The following is a 17,297-nucleotide window of genomic DNA, read 5'->3' on the forward strand; positions in this document are numbered from 1 at the left end:
TCTCGAATGCTGCAGCCGTTCTGATAATGACAAACTGATGGCCCCTCTGGGCAGGTAGCATTCCCTAATTCAATTTACAAGCCAAAGAGGAACACTTGCAGTCTCAACTTAAATAAATCCCTGCATTCCTTGGGAGGTTGCAGAGAAGCCTGCAGGTTACTCAGCACTGAGGAAAGGCATCTGAATTGTGCATACTGCTGGGGAAGCTAATCCTGCCTCTCCTAGAACGCTATTTAAACAGTCCTTGTAAGTGGGCAACTTATCACTAACCTTGCAGATGGCAATTACAGTGCACCTCTCAGAAAATGAATAGAGAGCTGTCAGCTCCCAGTGTGCAGGAACCAGCTCCCACATCGGCTGCTAAATTCTTGCCAAAGCTCCTGTCACCTGCTTGGTTCAGGTGTTAGGCAGTCTAATTAATGGAGATCAAGGGGGCTTTGTGGAAAAAAGGAGTGCACCGAACAGTAAAAGAAAACCCTTTATTAGCAGTGGAAGTGCATAGACCCTCAGAGCCCTGCTGATTCACAAATGCCATTACATGCAAGTTTGATGTTACCCCAGTGCACAAAAACATTTAGGAAATGAGGTGACGCATGTTACCCATTACAACATCAGTTGTTTCTCAGCTGCTGAAAGATTTGAGTGCTTAAATGTGCTTTTTAAGCCCTTAGATTGTGCTAGCCCTTTGTATTCAAGCCCCCTCCCTAGCACTGTCATAGTTATGTCTGCCAGGAGAGCTCTTGTCATGAAGATGTTACAGATGAAGAGGCATTAGAAGCAGGGCAGGTTGGCACGGAAAGGTAACGAGGTGCAGCTTTACAGCCCCTGTTCAGTACTGTATTTGCACAGACTTGGAGGAGGTGTAACTTCAGTATCATTACTAGCCTGCACTGTCCCAAATCCTCACAACAGAGTTTGTTGGTTTTTGTTGTTTTTTAACTGAAAACAATGAATTGGGGTGTGTTAGAACCAGCACAGCTGGCCGGTTTGATTAGGATGGTTCCCTTAACACAAGAGTCCACAGAACAGATGGACCAAAACATTTAGGTATGTTCTGGTTCCGTAAGAGTTCCTTTGCCTCAGTTCTTCAATAGCTGTGTTTACAAGGCTTCAGTTCCTTCCCATTCACTGAGTGTGTGCTGTGCGCCGTCTGCCTCGTATCCATTTCTACCCCATGATTACTGTGATTTGTATCAGAGGAAGACTCCTCACTCATGGGTCTCTTTTTGGAATCTCTCTTCAGTGGGAGAATTCTCCACCACTCAGTTTTCTCCCCTTTACTTTCAGTGCGGGGGTTGGACGGACCGGCTGCTTCATTGTGATTGATGCCATGCTGGAGAGGATAAAACATGAGAAGACAGTGGACATTTATGGGCACGTCACCCTCATGCGGTCACAGCGGAACTACATGGTACAGACAGAAGACCAGTACAGCTTTATACACGATGCCTTGCTTGAGGCCGTTGCGTGCGGCAACACAGAAGTCCCAGCTAGGAATCTCTACACGTACATCCAGAAGCTGGCACAGATTGAAGTTGGAGAGCACGTGACAGGCATGGAGCTGGAGTTTAAGGTAAGGGCAGATGCTTGAACGAGGGCAGTAGTGACTGGGGAAAGTTCTGCATCCCTCATGGGAGCTTTTGTCCCCTTGGCACTCATGCAGCAGGCAGGGAACTTTTACAAGGTTGACAGAAACTCTTTGGTTCCATGTTAGAGAAGTAATTACGCTTTTGACTTCTGCCACTGCAATTCCCAGGGAGAATGAGCTGTTGCTGCAGGAGGCTTGTCATTTGGAACCTACACTGAATTTACTCCCTCCTTAGACTGGGTTTTTAAGTGTTTTGTTGGGGGAAAGGTGTCACGTTCCATCCTCCAGAAATGGAGGGCTGGCAAGGTGGAACAGAATGATGGAATGTGGAGGACAAGGTAGACAGGCTGCCATGCGGCCCAGGCGAGCGTGGGGCAGTCAGGAATTGAGTAAATGGTTGTGACTCTGCTTTCGCCTTCAGCGCCTCGCCAACTCCAAAGCCCACACCTCCAGGTTCATCAGTGCCAATCTCCCATGCAACAAATTCAAGAATCGTCTTGTCAACATCATGCCATATGAGACAACGCGGGTCTGCCTTCAGCCCATCCGAGGAGTGGAGGGGTCAGACTACATCAATGCCAGCTTTATCGATGGCTACAGGTAAACAGCACCTTGCTGCCTCCCGTCACTGTCAGGGTGTGAACTTAGCAGACTGATTTTTCTGTGTGGTTCTGAGGATGCAGAAGGACTAAGGGATGGACTAGGTCATACCACTGGTGGTCTGTTGTTCTGTCACTTATTTAAGTAGCCTGCAGCTTGCCCTAGCACTTCTATTTTCCTGTTTTTCAGCCTTTGTATGTGTGCTGCAAAAGTTTTGTTCAAGTCTTGATCCATGACTCAGATTTGTGCTCTATTTCAGACAACAGAAGGCATACATTGCCACTCAAGGGCCCCTGGCAGAGACCACTGAAGATTTCTGGCGGATGCTATGGGAGAACAACTCCACTATTGTTGTGATGTTGACTAAGCTTCGCGAGATGGGGCGGGTGGGTGTGCTCTAAAGGAGAAAGTAAGAGGGAGAAGCATGCAGCACTAGGGCTAACAGAGATATTTCTTTTCCCCTGACAGGAAAAGTGCCATCAGTACTGGCCAGCAGAGCGTTCTGCTCGGTACCAGTACTTTGTAGTAGATCCCATGGCTGAATACAACATGCCTCAGTACATCCTACGAGAATTCAAGGTCACTGATGCCAGGGTAAGTGCTGCACAACGTGCAGTCTGCGCTTGTAAGGGTAACAGTAAGAAAGGGGTAGGCTGGGGTGGTTCAAACATGTGCAGGAGGAGACTGGAGTTGGGGATAGTATGGTTAGGTTGAAGTTGGACTTGATGATCTTGAAGATCTTTTCTAACCTGAACAATTCTGTGATTCTGTATGGCTTACAGAAAGCAAAGCAGTTTGGCTTGGCCCCATAAGACTGAGGTGTAAATGCTTCTGGGCTTATCATCAGTGGAGGAGAGATTAGTTGTAATGAGAGACACAACACCCAGCCACAGATAAATTGTAATTAAAAAAATTGAATGTAGTTTTCTAACCACTGCTCACTAATCACAGTAGTCAGTCACTGTCAGAAATACACCAGGTTTGTGTTTTCACTTTCAGCTTATTTGAAACAAAAGCAGAAAATACTGTCTCTTCAAACAGCTAATAACAACACGGGCTTGCAAAGGATATTCTTTGCCATACAGAAAATGTATGCTTCTCTCCTGGATTCAAGAGGAGCTACCATTACAACATTCAAAGGGCACATTCACTCAATTTTATATTCAATGTCATATTTCTCTTCCGAGGGAACATTTCAGAGCCTTCTGAGACTTGTTTAGCAAACGTAACCCTCGCTCTCAAAGTAGCTTCCTCTGCTATTGAGGTTGTCAGAATTGTAGAACCTGATAATTCTATTTGCAAGGTTGAGAAGGAGGATGCTTTGTCAGTTGTGGTAGAACAAGATTTATCTTCCTGTCAGCTGTAATTCTGACACTGTGGCAACTCTTCCTGAAGATTGATAGAGAGGCCATCACCTCACCTTGAATGTTCCTTTGCTGAAGACTCCATCTGTGCAGTCTTTGCAGTGGTCGGAGCATTTAGGACACCTGCCAGGAGTATAGATCTGCACTGACAAGCCAACTCCAAAAATGTCAAGTGCAAGATGAGCAGCTTCATCATTATATATTAATTCCAACACTAAGTTGGTTTGACTTTTTGTGTCCCCTAATGAACTACCAGCAAAACATGTAAGGCGCATGGGGGGAAGGTTGCCTTTCGTATTTCTTAACACAAATACAGCATGTTTTACCTGTTGTTGTTTTTTTCCCCAGGACGGTCAGTCAAGAACTGTTCGTCAGTTCCAGTTCACTGACTGGCCAGAACAAGGAGTGCCAAAATCAGGGGAAGGTTTTATCGATTTCATTGGACAGGTACATAAGACCAAGGAACAGTTTGGCCAGGATGGCCCCATCTCTGTGCACTGCAGGTAGGCATGTATGAATAGAAACACATAATTAATCTGAGGATGCAAAAGAGCAGAAGGATCTAAAATGCTACAGATTTCTCCCTCCTTTCCCCCTCCATCTTTGCAGGCAGATTTTTGGGGTGGCCAAAGATTTTACTTTGGCCAACCCTTCAGAGCTGGGCAGCACTCACAAGGGTTTTCTGACCAGGTGAGAGGGATGAAATGCTGATGCTCTGCAGGACAGGGGAATCAGTGTTAACCAATATTTCATTGCAGAAAAAATTTAGGTATTTTATTTCCAGTATTAGCCCGTATCTAACACTGCTAATCTGGTTTACTGATAGCAAGAATTACACTTTCTTCCCCATGGGCAAAAGAAAAGTATTTAATCCAAAAAGCCTAATGTTACATACTAATAATAATTTTCATACTGAATGCTGTTTACCGCTACCCAAAGCTGCTGCTGCTGTTTTATTTCTGTCAGTCTCTCAAACACTTTGATGCTGTTCTCTTGGAGGACTGACTGAGGCTTTCCACTTCTAATATGTTTATGTTCATAAGGCATAGCCTCACCACCCTTAGATACCCTACCATAACCTCAGCATTTGCAATCCTCCCCCAACAGGGGCTTGAAACCAAGTGGTCTTTAGGGTTCCTTCCAACCCCAGCCATTCAATGACACAGGAACATGTAAATATGTTACAACGTGATTGAACATATCATTTTGTTTTTTTCCTCTCAGTGCTGGGGTGGGCAGGACTGGAGTGTTTATCACACTGAGTATCGTCCTGGAAAGAATGCGTTATGAGGGTGTTGTAGATATTTTCCAGACAGTGAAGATGCTGCGAACACAACGACCTGCTATGGTGCAAACAGAGGTAAGGTGGAATGGCAAACCCTTCCTCTGTCTCAGCTTAATGGACCTTTGCAGAACAATTCCTCAGCTGAGGGGAGGAGGCTTTTTGTTTTTCTAATCACATGCAAACATTTAACTGAAGAGTAAGCAAGTCCAGGCTGTACTCCTGGCTTTACATATACTAAGTTTAAAAAAATAGTCAACAATAGGCTTTATTTTATAAAATTTCCTGAAGATTTCATCCCAGTCTGCCAGCTTTGATTCTCATCTCATCCTGCTTCTGAAGTAAGGGGCATTTACCTGCCCTTAATCACAGCCCACTTTGGCTGCAGGGACAGGAGGGTTGGTGACAGGATGGCTGCTATGTATGAGATGCACAAGCAATAAAGGGATTTCCCTTCCCTGAAGTTCACCACTCTTCGAGAATAAACACGTCTGCGTGTGGTTGCTCACCAGGTACATGCCAGCTGCTAAGCAGGGCAGGTATCCTGAATTCTTTTAATCTCTGAAACTGAAGCACTGCTTCTCTTTTTCATTTGCAGGATGAATACCAGTTCTGTTACCAGGCAGCTTTGGAATATCTGGGAAGTTTCGATCACTATGCAACATAAAAAGCCATCTGTTGTGCAGACTCTGTCAACCACTTAAGTCCTGGAAGGCCTCTTTTGACCCAGGAGGAGCGCTTGAACTTACAAAACTGAATCAGAAGAAGTACCTTTTCATCCAGACAATGCGTTGGGGAGCAGGGGGAAGGATTGAAAGGAACACCCCTTCAGGAACTCCATGTTGTAGCCTGGACCGTGAAGAGGCAGCTCAGGAGGTTGCTGATGGACTGCTTTAAGTGGTGAACTGCTCTTGTTACCTCAAGTGGTGTTCGCTGTGGAGGATGTATGGACATCATCAAAGAGATCCAAAAGCTAAAACACACCTTGCAAAATGTTACCGCTGGAGAAGGGAAGGAAACCGACTTTGGTTACATCATTAGAGTTCAGTTTATTTACTAATATAGTTGGCAGTCTTTAAAGGAAGTCACTTGCAGAATTGAAGGTGTACTGTAAACGTTAAGGAACTAAATCTCAACACTTAGGCAAATGTAGGGTCAGGAGTTCTTTTAGCTGGAGTCTTAATAACCTCAGTATCAACAGTGGGATAATTCTGGGCTTACAGGCACCTTGCAAACAGCATTCACTGTGTGCCCCTGCCATGCGAGAGGTTTTATAGCTCACGCTTTGAATACTTACTTAGAACATTCCTCATTTCTTCTAATTCCAAAATTTATTTTTTAGGGTATTTAAAATTAGAGAGAAAGAGAGAGAGGAAAACCCAGACCTGGCCGTGGCACAGCCCCCTCCCCTTGACACAGGTACACAGGCGGAGGTGGCAGCTCTGCTGGGCAGCGTTCACTTCCCTTTTCAGCACATCCAGCTCCAGGGAGGCACTGAGCAGGCAGTGGTGGGACACCCACGACAGAAAGGCAGCCCCTTTCCCATTCTCTTTGCACATTCACACAATCCCACTTCTGCTGCAAGCAGCTGTGCCACCCCACCAGTTCCTGCCACAGAAGGCCAGAAGCATCTCTCTGAAAGGAGCCAGAGAAGCACCCTTAGGACACTTACTTCCTATAGCCAACTGCTTCTTGCTGCCAAACCTTCACCTCTGGATGCAGTGGTTCTCCAGGAGCAATGCAGAGATTGCCTCAGGACTTTCTCCGTACCACTTCACACCAAGCCCATGGGCACAGCTACGAACAAGCCCTAGCTGTATAAATAACTGGGAAAGATCAAGTAAGATGCATTCAATGGCATATACTGTGAGTGGCTTTCTTTAAAGTATCGATGTAACTGTAACAAGTGACATTACTTTTTTTTTAAATAGTGTATTTTTTCCTTTTTTTTAAGACAAAGAATATCAGTCAATGAATTTAAAAGAAAAAAAAAAATCGCTTATTTGTTCATATTATGTTCAAAGACAGTCTATTTTTTCACTGTAGAAATGTTACGTGTAATGGCTGTGATATATAAAAATGCAGTGCAAATTGCTACTTCTACATATTGCTTTTCTACCATTTAAAAGGTTTAACTTGCTCATGTAAGAACAAAATGTCCTTTCTGGATTATTTTTTTGTTTGTTTTGTTTAAAATCTCAGACATATCACGTCTTCAGAAGCGTGTGAGATCAGCAGGCAGGCCCAGACCTGGTGGCAGTGCCAACCTCCTCCCCTTCAGCTGTGGCCCTGCTGCTCCATCCTACCAGGGCCAGGGGTGAACTGGGAGATTAAAAAAAAATGCCAGTGTCTTAGGACTGAAGACAAAAATAAAGCAGCTTCAGAGCCACAGCCCACATGGGCAAGCACACAGCTTTTAAACATCAGCAGTGTAATGGAGCTAAGAGCCTAACTCTGTCCATGCACTGGTGTGAAGATATGGTATGTGTAACAGGGGTACAGGACAAGGAATTTCCTTGCAGACATGCACAGAGGACAGCATGTGTTGGAAAAGATGCACTGCCCAGGACGCTGCTTGCCTGTGGCTTTTTTATTTTTCTAGAAGGGGTAATTATTGCCATCCAGTGCTACCCAGAAAACCCCACAACAATCCATTTCCCGCCTTTAACTGAAAAAAAAAAAGAAAAGGAAAGAACAAAAGGCTTCTTCGAGATTTTACTTCTTATTTGTGTGAAAGTTGCCCAAATTTCTAAGTACATTGCAGCAAAATCTTACTGGAAGAGTTGGGGTGGGGTGGGGGAAGGTTTTTTTTCTTTGTATGAGAGCAAAGTGCTGTTGCTTTCACACTGTTATTTCAAACTGAAACATTAAGTGGTTTTCATACCACAGTGTATGTAGATATATTGACTTTGTATTAAAGGAAGATTGTCTGAAATGCTGACTGCTGTTTGTTGTTAGGAGCAGGCAATGAATGAAGCAGTTGCTCTGTGTAATGCAGCACCTGCAAAACCCTTTTTGCTGGCATATACAGACAGGTACCAGGTTGCTCTTCCTTTGCTGTGTGTGAGTTCTTTCTAAAAGCAGACCACTGTTACAAGCCAAATATGCAGTTGGAAAGAAACAACCTCATTTGGAGAGCATTTAGCAAAATAGCTGCAGCGACACAGCATACGCGTACCATCAGTTCGGGTATCATCATAGAATGGTTTGGAGTGGAAGGGACCTTTAGGGTGGCCCATTTCCAGCCCCTGCTATGGGCAGGGACACCTCCCACCAGACCAGGCCAGTATTTTTCAGGGAAGAATCACACTTACTTTCTCAAAGCTGAAGGTCATAGTGGAGGCATGTGGATGAGGCAGATGGAGGTTTCCCTCATTACTGCCAGAGGTTCCCATGTCTGCAGTGAGGGGAATAGTCAAGGAAGAGGAAGTAGGACACAGCTCCTCCACCATCATGGTCAGTGACCACGCTTCCATTACCTGCAACAGTGGCACAGCAACACTGAAGCACGGAGCTTAGATACATGTGCGATTTTAACATGAGCCACTCAAAACTCTAAGTCCATCTGAGCCAGATGCACAGCTATGAACCAAACCACGGTCCTGTCCCAGGTCTCCCTGACATCACAGTGCACTCAGTCCAGCCTGAGCACTGTACTTCTTCCATGTTAAGACAGACAGACAGGTGCTAAGCAGGAAAGCACCGCTGAGAGATGGAAGCAGTGGACTGATGAGTGTTTCTGCATCAGGTTTCCCCACTCTTGCCTTTATAGATGTGCTGTGCCAGCACCAGTCCTCCCTACCAGAGCAGCAGCAGTAGCATTTTGGCACCCACTTAAAGGGAAAAGAAAATAAATAAATAAATAACAGAACTGTGGGAGCTGTGAATTCAGGGAATTACATCACCTTCAGAATGCTGTTACTCCACATGATGAAACTGGTAAAGATTCAAACAGCATCAAAGTGATAGCACAGGAAGAAGGAGAGGGAAAATAATTATCTCCCTGTTTATAATCACATCTTGTGTACATGGCTATCTGCAGGTGGTTACATGAATAGTAAAGATTTTTTATTTTATTTTTTAAATTCAATCCCTGGGACTCAAGGATCATTTAAAGCACTGAACTCTACAGTTCCGTTTAAATCTGCAATACTACACAGCACAGTTACCTTTCATAAGCCTTGCCTCAATCTGTGTGTTGGCTTTGAATACCTCTTGTTCTACCATTGAAAAAAGAAAGGAAAAACTGATTTTCCTTTTGAGCACTTTTCATCAGCCTCCGTACCTCTGACGTGCGCCTACCTCGTCTCCTGCACTCTCAGCAATGCCATTTTCATCTCTGTGATACTGAATGTTCCCTACTCTCCAGTCTCTTCAGTTTTGTTCTGCCCTTTCTTTGAGCTGTGCCACTATCCCCTATGTTGAGCTGCAAACCCCTCACTGAACAGAACTAAATGCCACATGGAGCATAGGGAATGAGTGACAAAGAGAATCAGAACAGCAGCTGAGAACTAAGTAAGTAAATCTCCTCCCTCCCTTGAGATGAAAAAAAATACAGTGGGAGGGCAGATAGAGAAGCAAATCCAAAGTAAAATCTCAGAATGAGACTTACAAGAGTCAGGCTTACAGAAGCTGCAGCAGTCCAGTAATGCTGACTGCAGCAGTGCTGACAGCCCACAGTCCTTCAGCAGCTCCTCTTCTGGCAGATCAAGACACAAGCGTTATTTGCTAGGAAGAAGAAAAGAATTCCATTAAGGTCTTTGCTTTCTGATTTCCATTACATCAGTCCTTGCAAAACAAAACGCAGCAGAAGAAACTCGTGTGTGACTAAGCATAAATCATCACAGGTTGCAGGATGCCACGGTACAGCTCCACGGAGCCCAGCCATGCTGCGAGGAGCACATGAAGTGGGGCCTCTTGTCCTCACAGGGCTCTGCATTCAGGCAGTGCCAGTCTGAGACCTGGCACGCAGTCAGTTGGCTTAATTAAAGCCTACGTGACAGCCCACGAATGCCCATTTTCAGCCAGGCAGTTCCTTGTTTCTGATTGATTCATAGATCCTTTTTTAAAGTCTCCCTCTTCTTTTTCTTTAACATAAGTGCTGACAGGTGGCTTTGACAGCACGTTTATTAGTTGTGCTGGTACGTGCTGGAAGAAATAAATCATTGCAGGTTGTATTTTTACAGAAAAGTACTGTCAGCAAGGTTCTAGGTCTGCACTGTTACTGCTGCAAAGGGCATCCTTCTCTCCTTCTCCCCCCCTCCCATCCCTCCCAAGTCCTCATTTGCACCACACCGGGCAATACCACCTCGTGCATCGCATCAAGCTTCATCTGCAGGGGCCGGACTGGCAAATCACTGTGGGACTGATTTGCAAAAGCCCCTCTGCCTCTGCACAACCCTAAACCAAGAGCCCCCTTGGTCCCCTGCAGCACAACAAAGACTTTAAAATAGATGTAACCATAATTTACATTCCAGAGGAAAACGAAAAGCCTTTCTTGGTTTACAGAATTACCCAAGAGGCAAACCAGTTCCCAGGCCAGGAGAAATTCTTCATTTTGCAATACACTTTAATTATGCCAAGAGAAGCAGTAACAGAATGAGAAATCAATTCCTTCTCCTAAATAAGATGGTTGCAAATTCCAAGTCGGTAACTGAGCAGATGTAGAATTGAAATGGAAAAAGTAAATACCCAAGCAGGTGCTGCGAAAATTGTCTTATCATCTCAACAAGTTCATCCACTGGGAAAGGGATATGTGGAGACTGTTCCCAAATCTCCTGATAAGAAAACCAGACCAAATTCAATCACTTTTATTACAGTGACACAGCCGGCATCCAAACGAACACGCTTCCCCTCCCGCCTCCACAGCTGCACAGAGCCTCTCCCATAAAGCAGAGCAGCCCCTCGGCCTGCAGAGTCCATTGCACTCCAGTGAAGAGGCAGCTCTCTGCAAATCCACCACCGTGGGACCTGCGGCCATCCTACTGCCACCAGCATGCCAACAGCACACACCTGGCACCTTGACCTCTGGGGACTCCAAAGACCGCCGCTGAGAGGTGGAGGTTCTGCTCCTCAGGGCACTGAGCACAGCACTAGGCGCTGCTCTCAGACACAGGGTTTGGGTGGTGCTGTGCGGAGCCAGAGGTTGGACTCAGTGACCCTCATGGGTCCTTCCCAACTCTGTGATCCCTCAGAGCAGAAGGGGCTTCAATGTTCTCCAGGGTGGGCAGAGTAGATGGCACCGGGCTGTGCTCAGTAGCAACAGGTCCTTCTTCAACAGACTGACTGCACACCCAGGTGCACCAGGCTGGCCACACATACTTGAAACAAGGTGATTGCTTTGAACCTCCCCCAACACACAGCTGTGTCTGGTATTTGCACTCTCACACTGCTTGCAGCAAGAGCAGATTGTTGTTTCAAAACCAGGAAGGTAACTGAAGTTTGAACAATAGCGAAGCATTTCCATTTAACAACAGTGCTCCTTCTACAGCCATTTAATGTATTCATCCCAGTCCACATTTAATCTGCCTACTTTTCTATTCTGTCTAATTATCTGCCCATCCACCTATACACTGGAGCAGTAACTCTGAATCCCTTTGCAATTTGCACAAAGACCAAGCCCCAGCCTTGCTATCTCATCACGCCTTTATCTCTTAAAAGTCAGACATGTATGATTCCCTTCCAGTCATTAAAGAGACAGATTCCTGATTAACAGAGCTGGGCCCTCCATCCATCTGTGTGCATACACAGTGATGCATACACACAAGCACACATGTACTTGCAGATGGCAATCCTAGATTAATAGGTTACACAAGGATTTTATCCGAGGCTTACTGAGGATAATAAACCCTCTAAAAAAAACGTACACAAATGATTAGAAAAATGTCTTCAAACACATAACATTCTGTCTGAGCTGCATGTAAGGTGTTGTTCAGGAAATTGCTGAACATTACTCAGATACCATCTCTGCCAGACCCTCCTCTCATCTCTTTCTGACTGGAAAAAGCAAGGACACCCCAGCAGAACAACCACTGGCTCCGTGCTGAGGATCTACATTTCCAGGGTTCACCACTTCCAAAGTGGGGGGGAGGGGGCATTTCTGCCAAGCTACAAAGGGAGCTTTCTGAATAAAACTTGACTATGATTTTCAAACTCCATTTACAATGGCACAATTACACCAACATGCCTCAACAAAGCCAGGTTCTCAGAACACCCCTGTGCTCCTGCATCAGAGAATCATTAAAGCTGGCAAAGACCTCTAACATTATCAAGTACAACCATCGTGCCTCTGCCTGGGGTGTGATTCATGGGGTTAGGCAATCGATGAGAAATTCCTTGTACCAGAGAAAGACCTCTAGCAGAACTTCCATGTTTCCACACAGAAAGCAGAGCATCTGCCCCAATCCCCGCACTGGCACTCAAGCAAAGTCTCTGTAGCAGCCATGCAAAGCAGGGTCTGAACACAGAATCTTCTCAGTTGCAAGGGACCTAAAGGCCATCTGGTCCAACTCCCCTGCAATGAACAGGGACACCCACAGCTCCATCAGGTCCTCAGGGTCCTGCCCAGCCTGACCCAGGGATGGGACACCCACATCTCTCGACAACCTGTACCAATGTTTCATCAACCTTAGTCCTTATATCCAACCTAAAATCTCCTCTCTTTTAGTTTGAAACCATTTCCCCTTGCCCTATCCCAACAGACCTTGCTGAAGAGTTGTATAATCAATGAATATAAAGATGTTATAATTATGAAATAAACAAGAGAGTTTGGCAAAGCAGATTATAATAACAAAAAGAGAGTAAATAGAATGCTTACCTGCATCCTGGGCTCACTGCAAAACTCCAGAGCAGCAACCTCCAGAAGAGATCCTTTCCCACCGGTGGTCAGCTCTTCCGTGGGTCCAGGAGGGGCACAGCCAGGCTCCTCTCCTTCCAGTATCACAGCTGAATTGCCTTCACCTGTGCTCCCGTGGCTGAGTCACTGCTCACCTCAGGTGGTCAATCAGAGGTTCAGGCCGTGATTCAGCAGTTCCCATACCAGAGTCCATTCCCTTCTTTCTTACAGCCCCAAGGTCTGACACTTTCATCTTTTTTTTTCCAGCTAATAAGGATAGTTTAGCATTACTCTTAGGGAGCAGCAAAGGTCTACAGGTCTCATTAATCTCACCTGGATGTTTGTTGCACAGGTGAAACCTCTCGTGCAGAAGCACACTGAGCACTTGCTTTGTTTCCTCAGAAGATCAGGCAGAAACAAACCAACTGTAGGTCTCAACAGCATCGCAGATCGGTATCACTCCATAGTGTTGCCTGCAAACACTATCACTTCTCAGGATACAGTGGGAAATGTTTTTGTGTTGACCTCAGGTGTCTGATCCATCTCCTGCTGCCACCCCATTGCATCCCACAATCTCCAGGGCTGTGTTTTATGATCTCACCTCTTGCCTGCCTGACAGTTAATAGGACTTTTTTTAGGTTGAATCCTAAAATGATTTCAAAATGAATTACAATACCACCAGGAAAAGCAGATTTAAAATGCTGCATCATTTTTTATCTAAATAATGTTTAAATTTTAAAAGAGGGGGAAAAAACCTAATTACATCTCTGTGTGGAAGACCATAAATCACATAATTACAATGGGAACCTCTGCATCTTTCCAACAGACTAAAAGCAGTCTATGGAGTTCTTATCTCATTACAGTTTAATTAAGAACTATGTTTGAGAATCTTCTTTTTAATTATCACGAAGACCAGATGACTTCTAATCTTTTTCCTTTTTTTTCTTTTCCCCACCCAAAATGAGGGAGAGTGCAGACTGAAACAGGCTCTAATGAATTTACAATTTGCTCTTTGGGGAACTTTAATAAAATTACTCCACACAGAAGATTAACACTGATGTAGTGAACTTCCAAAGAGAACATTTGGTTCCTTTCAATTAGCATCACGTAACTGCCAGGAGTTGGGAAGGGGATGCTGAAGTGGCACCTTTTGGGATGAGGAGAGGAGAGGGCAGGGTGTTCTTGGAGCTGCAAAAGGCTCTAAAACCCAGAGTCCTGGAGCAGCCCTGCAATGCTCCTCTTCCTTCCCCACGGCTGGGGAAGAATTTCCCATCAAGCAGTACCGCATGCTGCGCTCAGCACTGCTGGCTGCCATCGCCCACAGTGAGGAGCTGAAAAGAGCACACACGTGTTTTTTTAAGCCCAGCACACAGCAAACACCTTTTAATTCGATTGGTTGAGTCGACACAGAGAGATTATTAGTTTTCAGTAAGATTTCATTCAATTAATTAGCTTGAAAATATCAGCACAGCCAGGCAAGCAAAGAAAAACAGAGATAAATCCCTGCCTTAGCACTGCTTCATCTTTTAAAGGCAATTAACTCTTAGTTATTAGCTTTTAATTAGGGAATAATAATGACACCATTAATACAGTTTATTATACTTGTCAGCGGACAGCTGTTCCAAACAGATTATCAGATCTTGGCGGCTTTTGTCTGCTCCACTCCCTCTCTTACAGGAGAAGGCAGCAGCTCCCCACATCCCCTGTAGCCTCAGGAGAATCCTGCACGACTGTGGGTGCTCACAGCTTTCATTATTAGTCTGGGTTTTTTTAACCCTTCTAAAATGATTTCTCTCTCAGAGAATCCCAGTGGCAGCAGGACGCAGCCGTGATGGTAACTCGCACGCTTTTCTATCTGTGTTTCCTTGGGGGAGATGCTGGATCTGCACCAAAGCTGGTTTCACACCTCAGCGCCTAACATCTGAGACAGCATCCAACTCACAGAATATTTAAGATGCCAAAAAAATTCACTGTTTTGCTTTGTCTTCACCTGAGCTTAACCACCTCTCTGGAAGCACCACGCGCATTTAGAACATAGTAGATATGATTTGGAAGCAAATAATCACGTTAAATAAAGCAAGCATTCCAAATAACTTTACCCATTCTTAATCTCATTCCACTGCCAAGTGCACATCTCTGCAAGGAGGCAGCTGCAAAGGGTAGAAGAAACACCATGTAATACCTTTCTTTCCTGCCCCAAATTTATCCTGAAACTTCAAGTCCTTCTCTAAGAACTCCACCGCATTAACGCTAGCAAACTGCCTCAAGTTTTCATGGATGCTTTATTATTTCTTTGTCTTCTGCATCGCTAAAATAAAATATACAGGAGGCTCCTAATTATGCACTCTGTCATACACACAGGAAAGCACATGTTCACATTATTTTCACCCATCATCCTTTTCCACTGTGTCCTAGCATCTCCCTGGCAGAGACTGCGAACTACTCCCAAGGCACATGCCTTTCGTAGCTGTGTTTTACTGTTCCCATACCAGAGAGCCTCTAAGCCGATCTCGCATGCAGGATGCTGCTGTAACACATAAATGTAATGCCACACATTTCCCTGATTTACTCTGGAGTTAATAAATCACAAAAACACTACTGGATAAAATACTGTGTTGGATTCCAACACCTTGGTTTACATTTTTTTTCCTTGCTTTGGCTCAGAGGAAGCCCTAAGGGAAATCGCCAGGAGCTTGGAGACCCAACAAAGTCCCTCCCAGCATCAAAAGCTGCTCATGGCAGGCATCCTTCTCCCCACTCAACATACTGCAGTCAAGTCCCAAGGAAAGAAATTAACCCAGTGTAGGAAGAAAGCAGCTGGGAGAACCTATTTGCAATTTTCTATAGGAAAGCAGAGAGTTGTTAAATTGAAAGCAAAGCTGTTAAAATGAAGAAACTTTCCCTACTGAGAACTGACATTAAAAAATGAATGGTAGAAGGGAAGGATGATAACCACTACCATACAGATTTAGAAACCAACTCAGACAAGCAAAGAGCCATGAGGCAGCAGCAGGACCACCACCGCTGCTGGGAAACTCCAGCAGGATACGGCATCTCCCAGCAGGCAGCCCTGCTGCCACAGAGCTCTCCATCCGTCCAAGGAGCCCATTCCACGTTCGTTGCTCCACGCACTGACAGCCTTCAGGTGCCAGGTGCTGTGCTGTAGGCATTTTGCACATTTGCAGCTGCACAAACCTTAGAGCTATGCTGTGCGCTCTCACTGGTGACTAAGGCTGAATATTTTAGGAGAAACGGCTTTAGAGAACTTGGTGCAACTATAAAACCTTCTCAGCTGAGGGGATTTTTATACTCAACTGTATTCAGGCAAAAACTGGGAGAGGAGAACAGCAGACAAATTGAATGTCATCCAGGTTTCTCTCCTACATAAACCTGGTATCCACGATCACACAAGACAATTCCATAGTACTTTTCTGAAGTAGCAATAAAGAGCTCAAAAGAGAGGCTTATAAGGACAGTGTCTTCTCAGCTATAATTAGTGCTCTGGCAGCATTAGCACTACTGACAATTTGCCTTTAGCTTTGGTACTGTTGTTTGGGACCACGTACCTGTGCTCGAGGGAAGAGTCTCAGCCAAAGTCCACAGAGGAGGACACATCCCACCGTTTCTCAGTGAATACTTCAATGCAAACAAACCAGCCACAACCAAAGACGTCCATCTGAGGCAGGATCAGAGCTTTGTGGAAGTTCGCAGAACCATAAATCCATACGGGTCAGGATTGGACCTCTGGACTCAGTCCAACCACCTCTCCCCCATAGCAGTTCCCTACAGCAGCTGCACAGAAGAGCACCCAGGGCGATCAGAACATCTCCAGGAAGGAGACCCCACCTCCCTGTGCCACCCTCACAGCACAGAAGTTCTTCCTCACGCCCACATGGAACTCCCCGGGCTCCAGTCTGTGCGCGGTGCCCCTCGTCCCGGCGCTGAGCAGCACAGAGCAGAGCCCGGCCCCATCCTCCTGACCCCCGCCCTTCACATATTGATCAGCACTGATCGGATCCCTCCCACCTTCCCTTCCCCGGGTGAACAGCCCCAGGGCTCTCAGCCCGTCCCCATCAGGAGGTGCTCCAGGCCCCCACCGTCTCTGCAGCCGTTCCCTGTCTGCCTGGATCTGGGCAGCCCAGCGCTGGGCAGAGCAAAGGGCAGAGCTCCTCCTTTGCCTGCTGGCTCTGCTCTGTGCGATGCAGAACCATCGGCCTCCATGTCCTCACCTGTGCAATGGAGAGAAGGGTTAACGCCGAACACTCCTCGATGCACACGGGATAAAGGGAGCGGCCTTCACTCCTCAGAGCCACCGCCATGCAGGCCAGGAGCTCAGCTCTGGTTTTATCACTGCTCCTTAGCAGAGAGTCAGCTCTGAAAGGCACAGATTTTCTCACCACAATGGACCTGTCACAGCGACAATTATATCTAACAGTAGTTGTTCAGCCTTGCCTTTCAGGGGTGCTGATTATGGCAGTAAATAGAAGCACATTGAGGGAGGAGGGGATGGTGACAGGCTGCAGTTGTGCTGCATTGGGGCTGCAGGAGCCCAGGCATACTGTGGTCTCAACTAAAGGAACCCAAGGGGACGTTCCTTCTCAATGAGCTTTGTGCAAAGAGCAGAGGGCT

At 45.8% G+C, this 17,297-nt stretch overlaps 1 protein-coding gene and 1 long non-coding RNA gene across 2 annotated transcripts in view; one reads left to right on the top strand and one right to left on the bottom strand.

The window, feature by feature from the left end:
* Positions 1 to 7,516, top strand: part of PTPRS (protein tyrosine phosphatase receptor type S) — an 89,816-nt gene extending 82,300 nt beyond the window's left edge. Inside the window, 7 exon segments of the mRNA XM_019610110.2 lie at positions 1,288 to 1,573; positions 2,010 to 2,188; positions 2,448 to 2,574; positions 2,657 to 2,782; positions 3,901 to 4,055; positions 4,777 to 4,912; positions 5,433 to 7,516. Coding sequence (XP_019465655.1) covers positions 1,288 to 1,573; positions 2,010 to 2,188; positions 2,448 to 2,574; positions 2,657 to 2,782; positions 3,901 to 4,055; positions 4,777 to 4,912; positions 5,433 to 5,501 — 1,078 coding nt within the window. The 3' untranslated portion in view covers positions 5,502 to 7,516.
* A 158-nt stretch (positions 7,517 to 7,674) lies between these two features.
* On the bottom strand, positions 7,675 to 12,624 carry LOC109363745. Its single transcript, XR_002109573.2, has 3 exons — positions 10,526 to 12,624; positions 9,447 to 9,562; positions 7,675 to 8,313 (listed from the first exon to the last, which is right to left on the bottom strand). It is a non-coding gene; the product is annotated as an uncharacterized LOC109363745 (long non-coding RNA).
* Positions 12,625 to 17,297: the final 4,673 nt, after the last annotated feature.

This window comes from Meleagris gallopavo, chromosome 30 (assembly GCF_000146605.3).
Source record: "Meleagris gallopavo isolate NT-WF06-2002-E0010 breed Aviagen turkey brand Nicholas breeding stock chromosome 30, Turkey_5.1, whole genome shotgun sequence".
Lineage (NCBI taxonomy): Eukaryota > Metazoa > Chordata > Aves > Galliformes > Phasianidae > Meleagris > Meleagris gallopavo.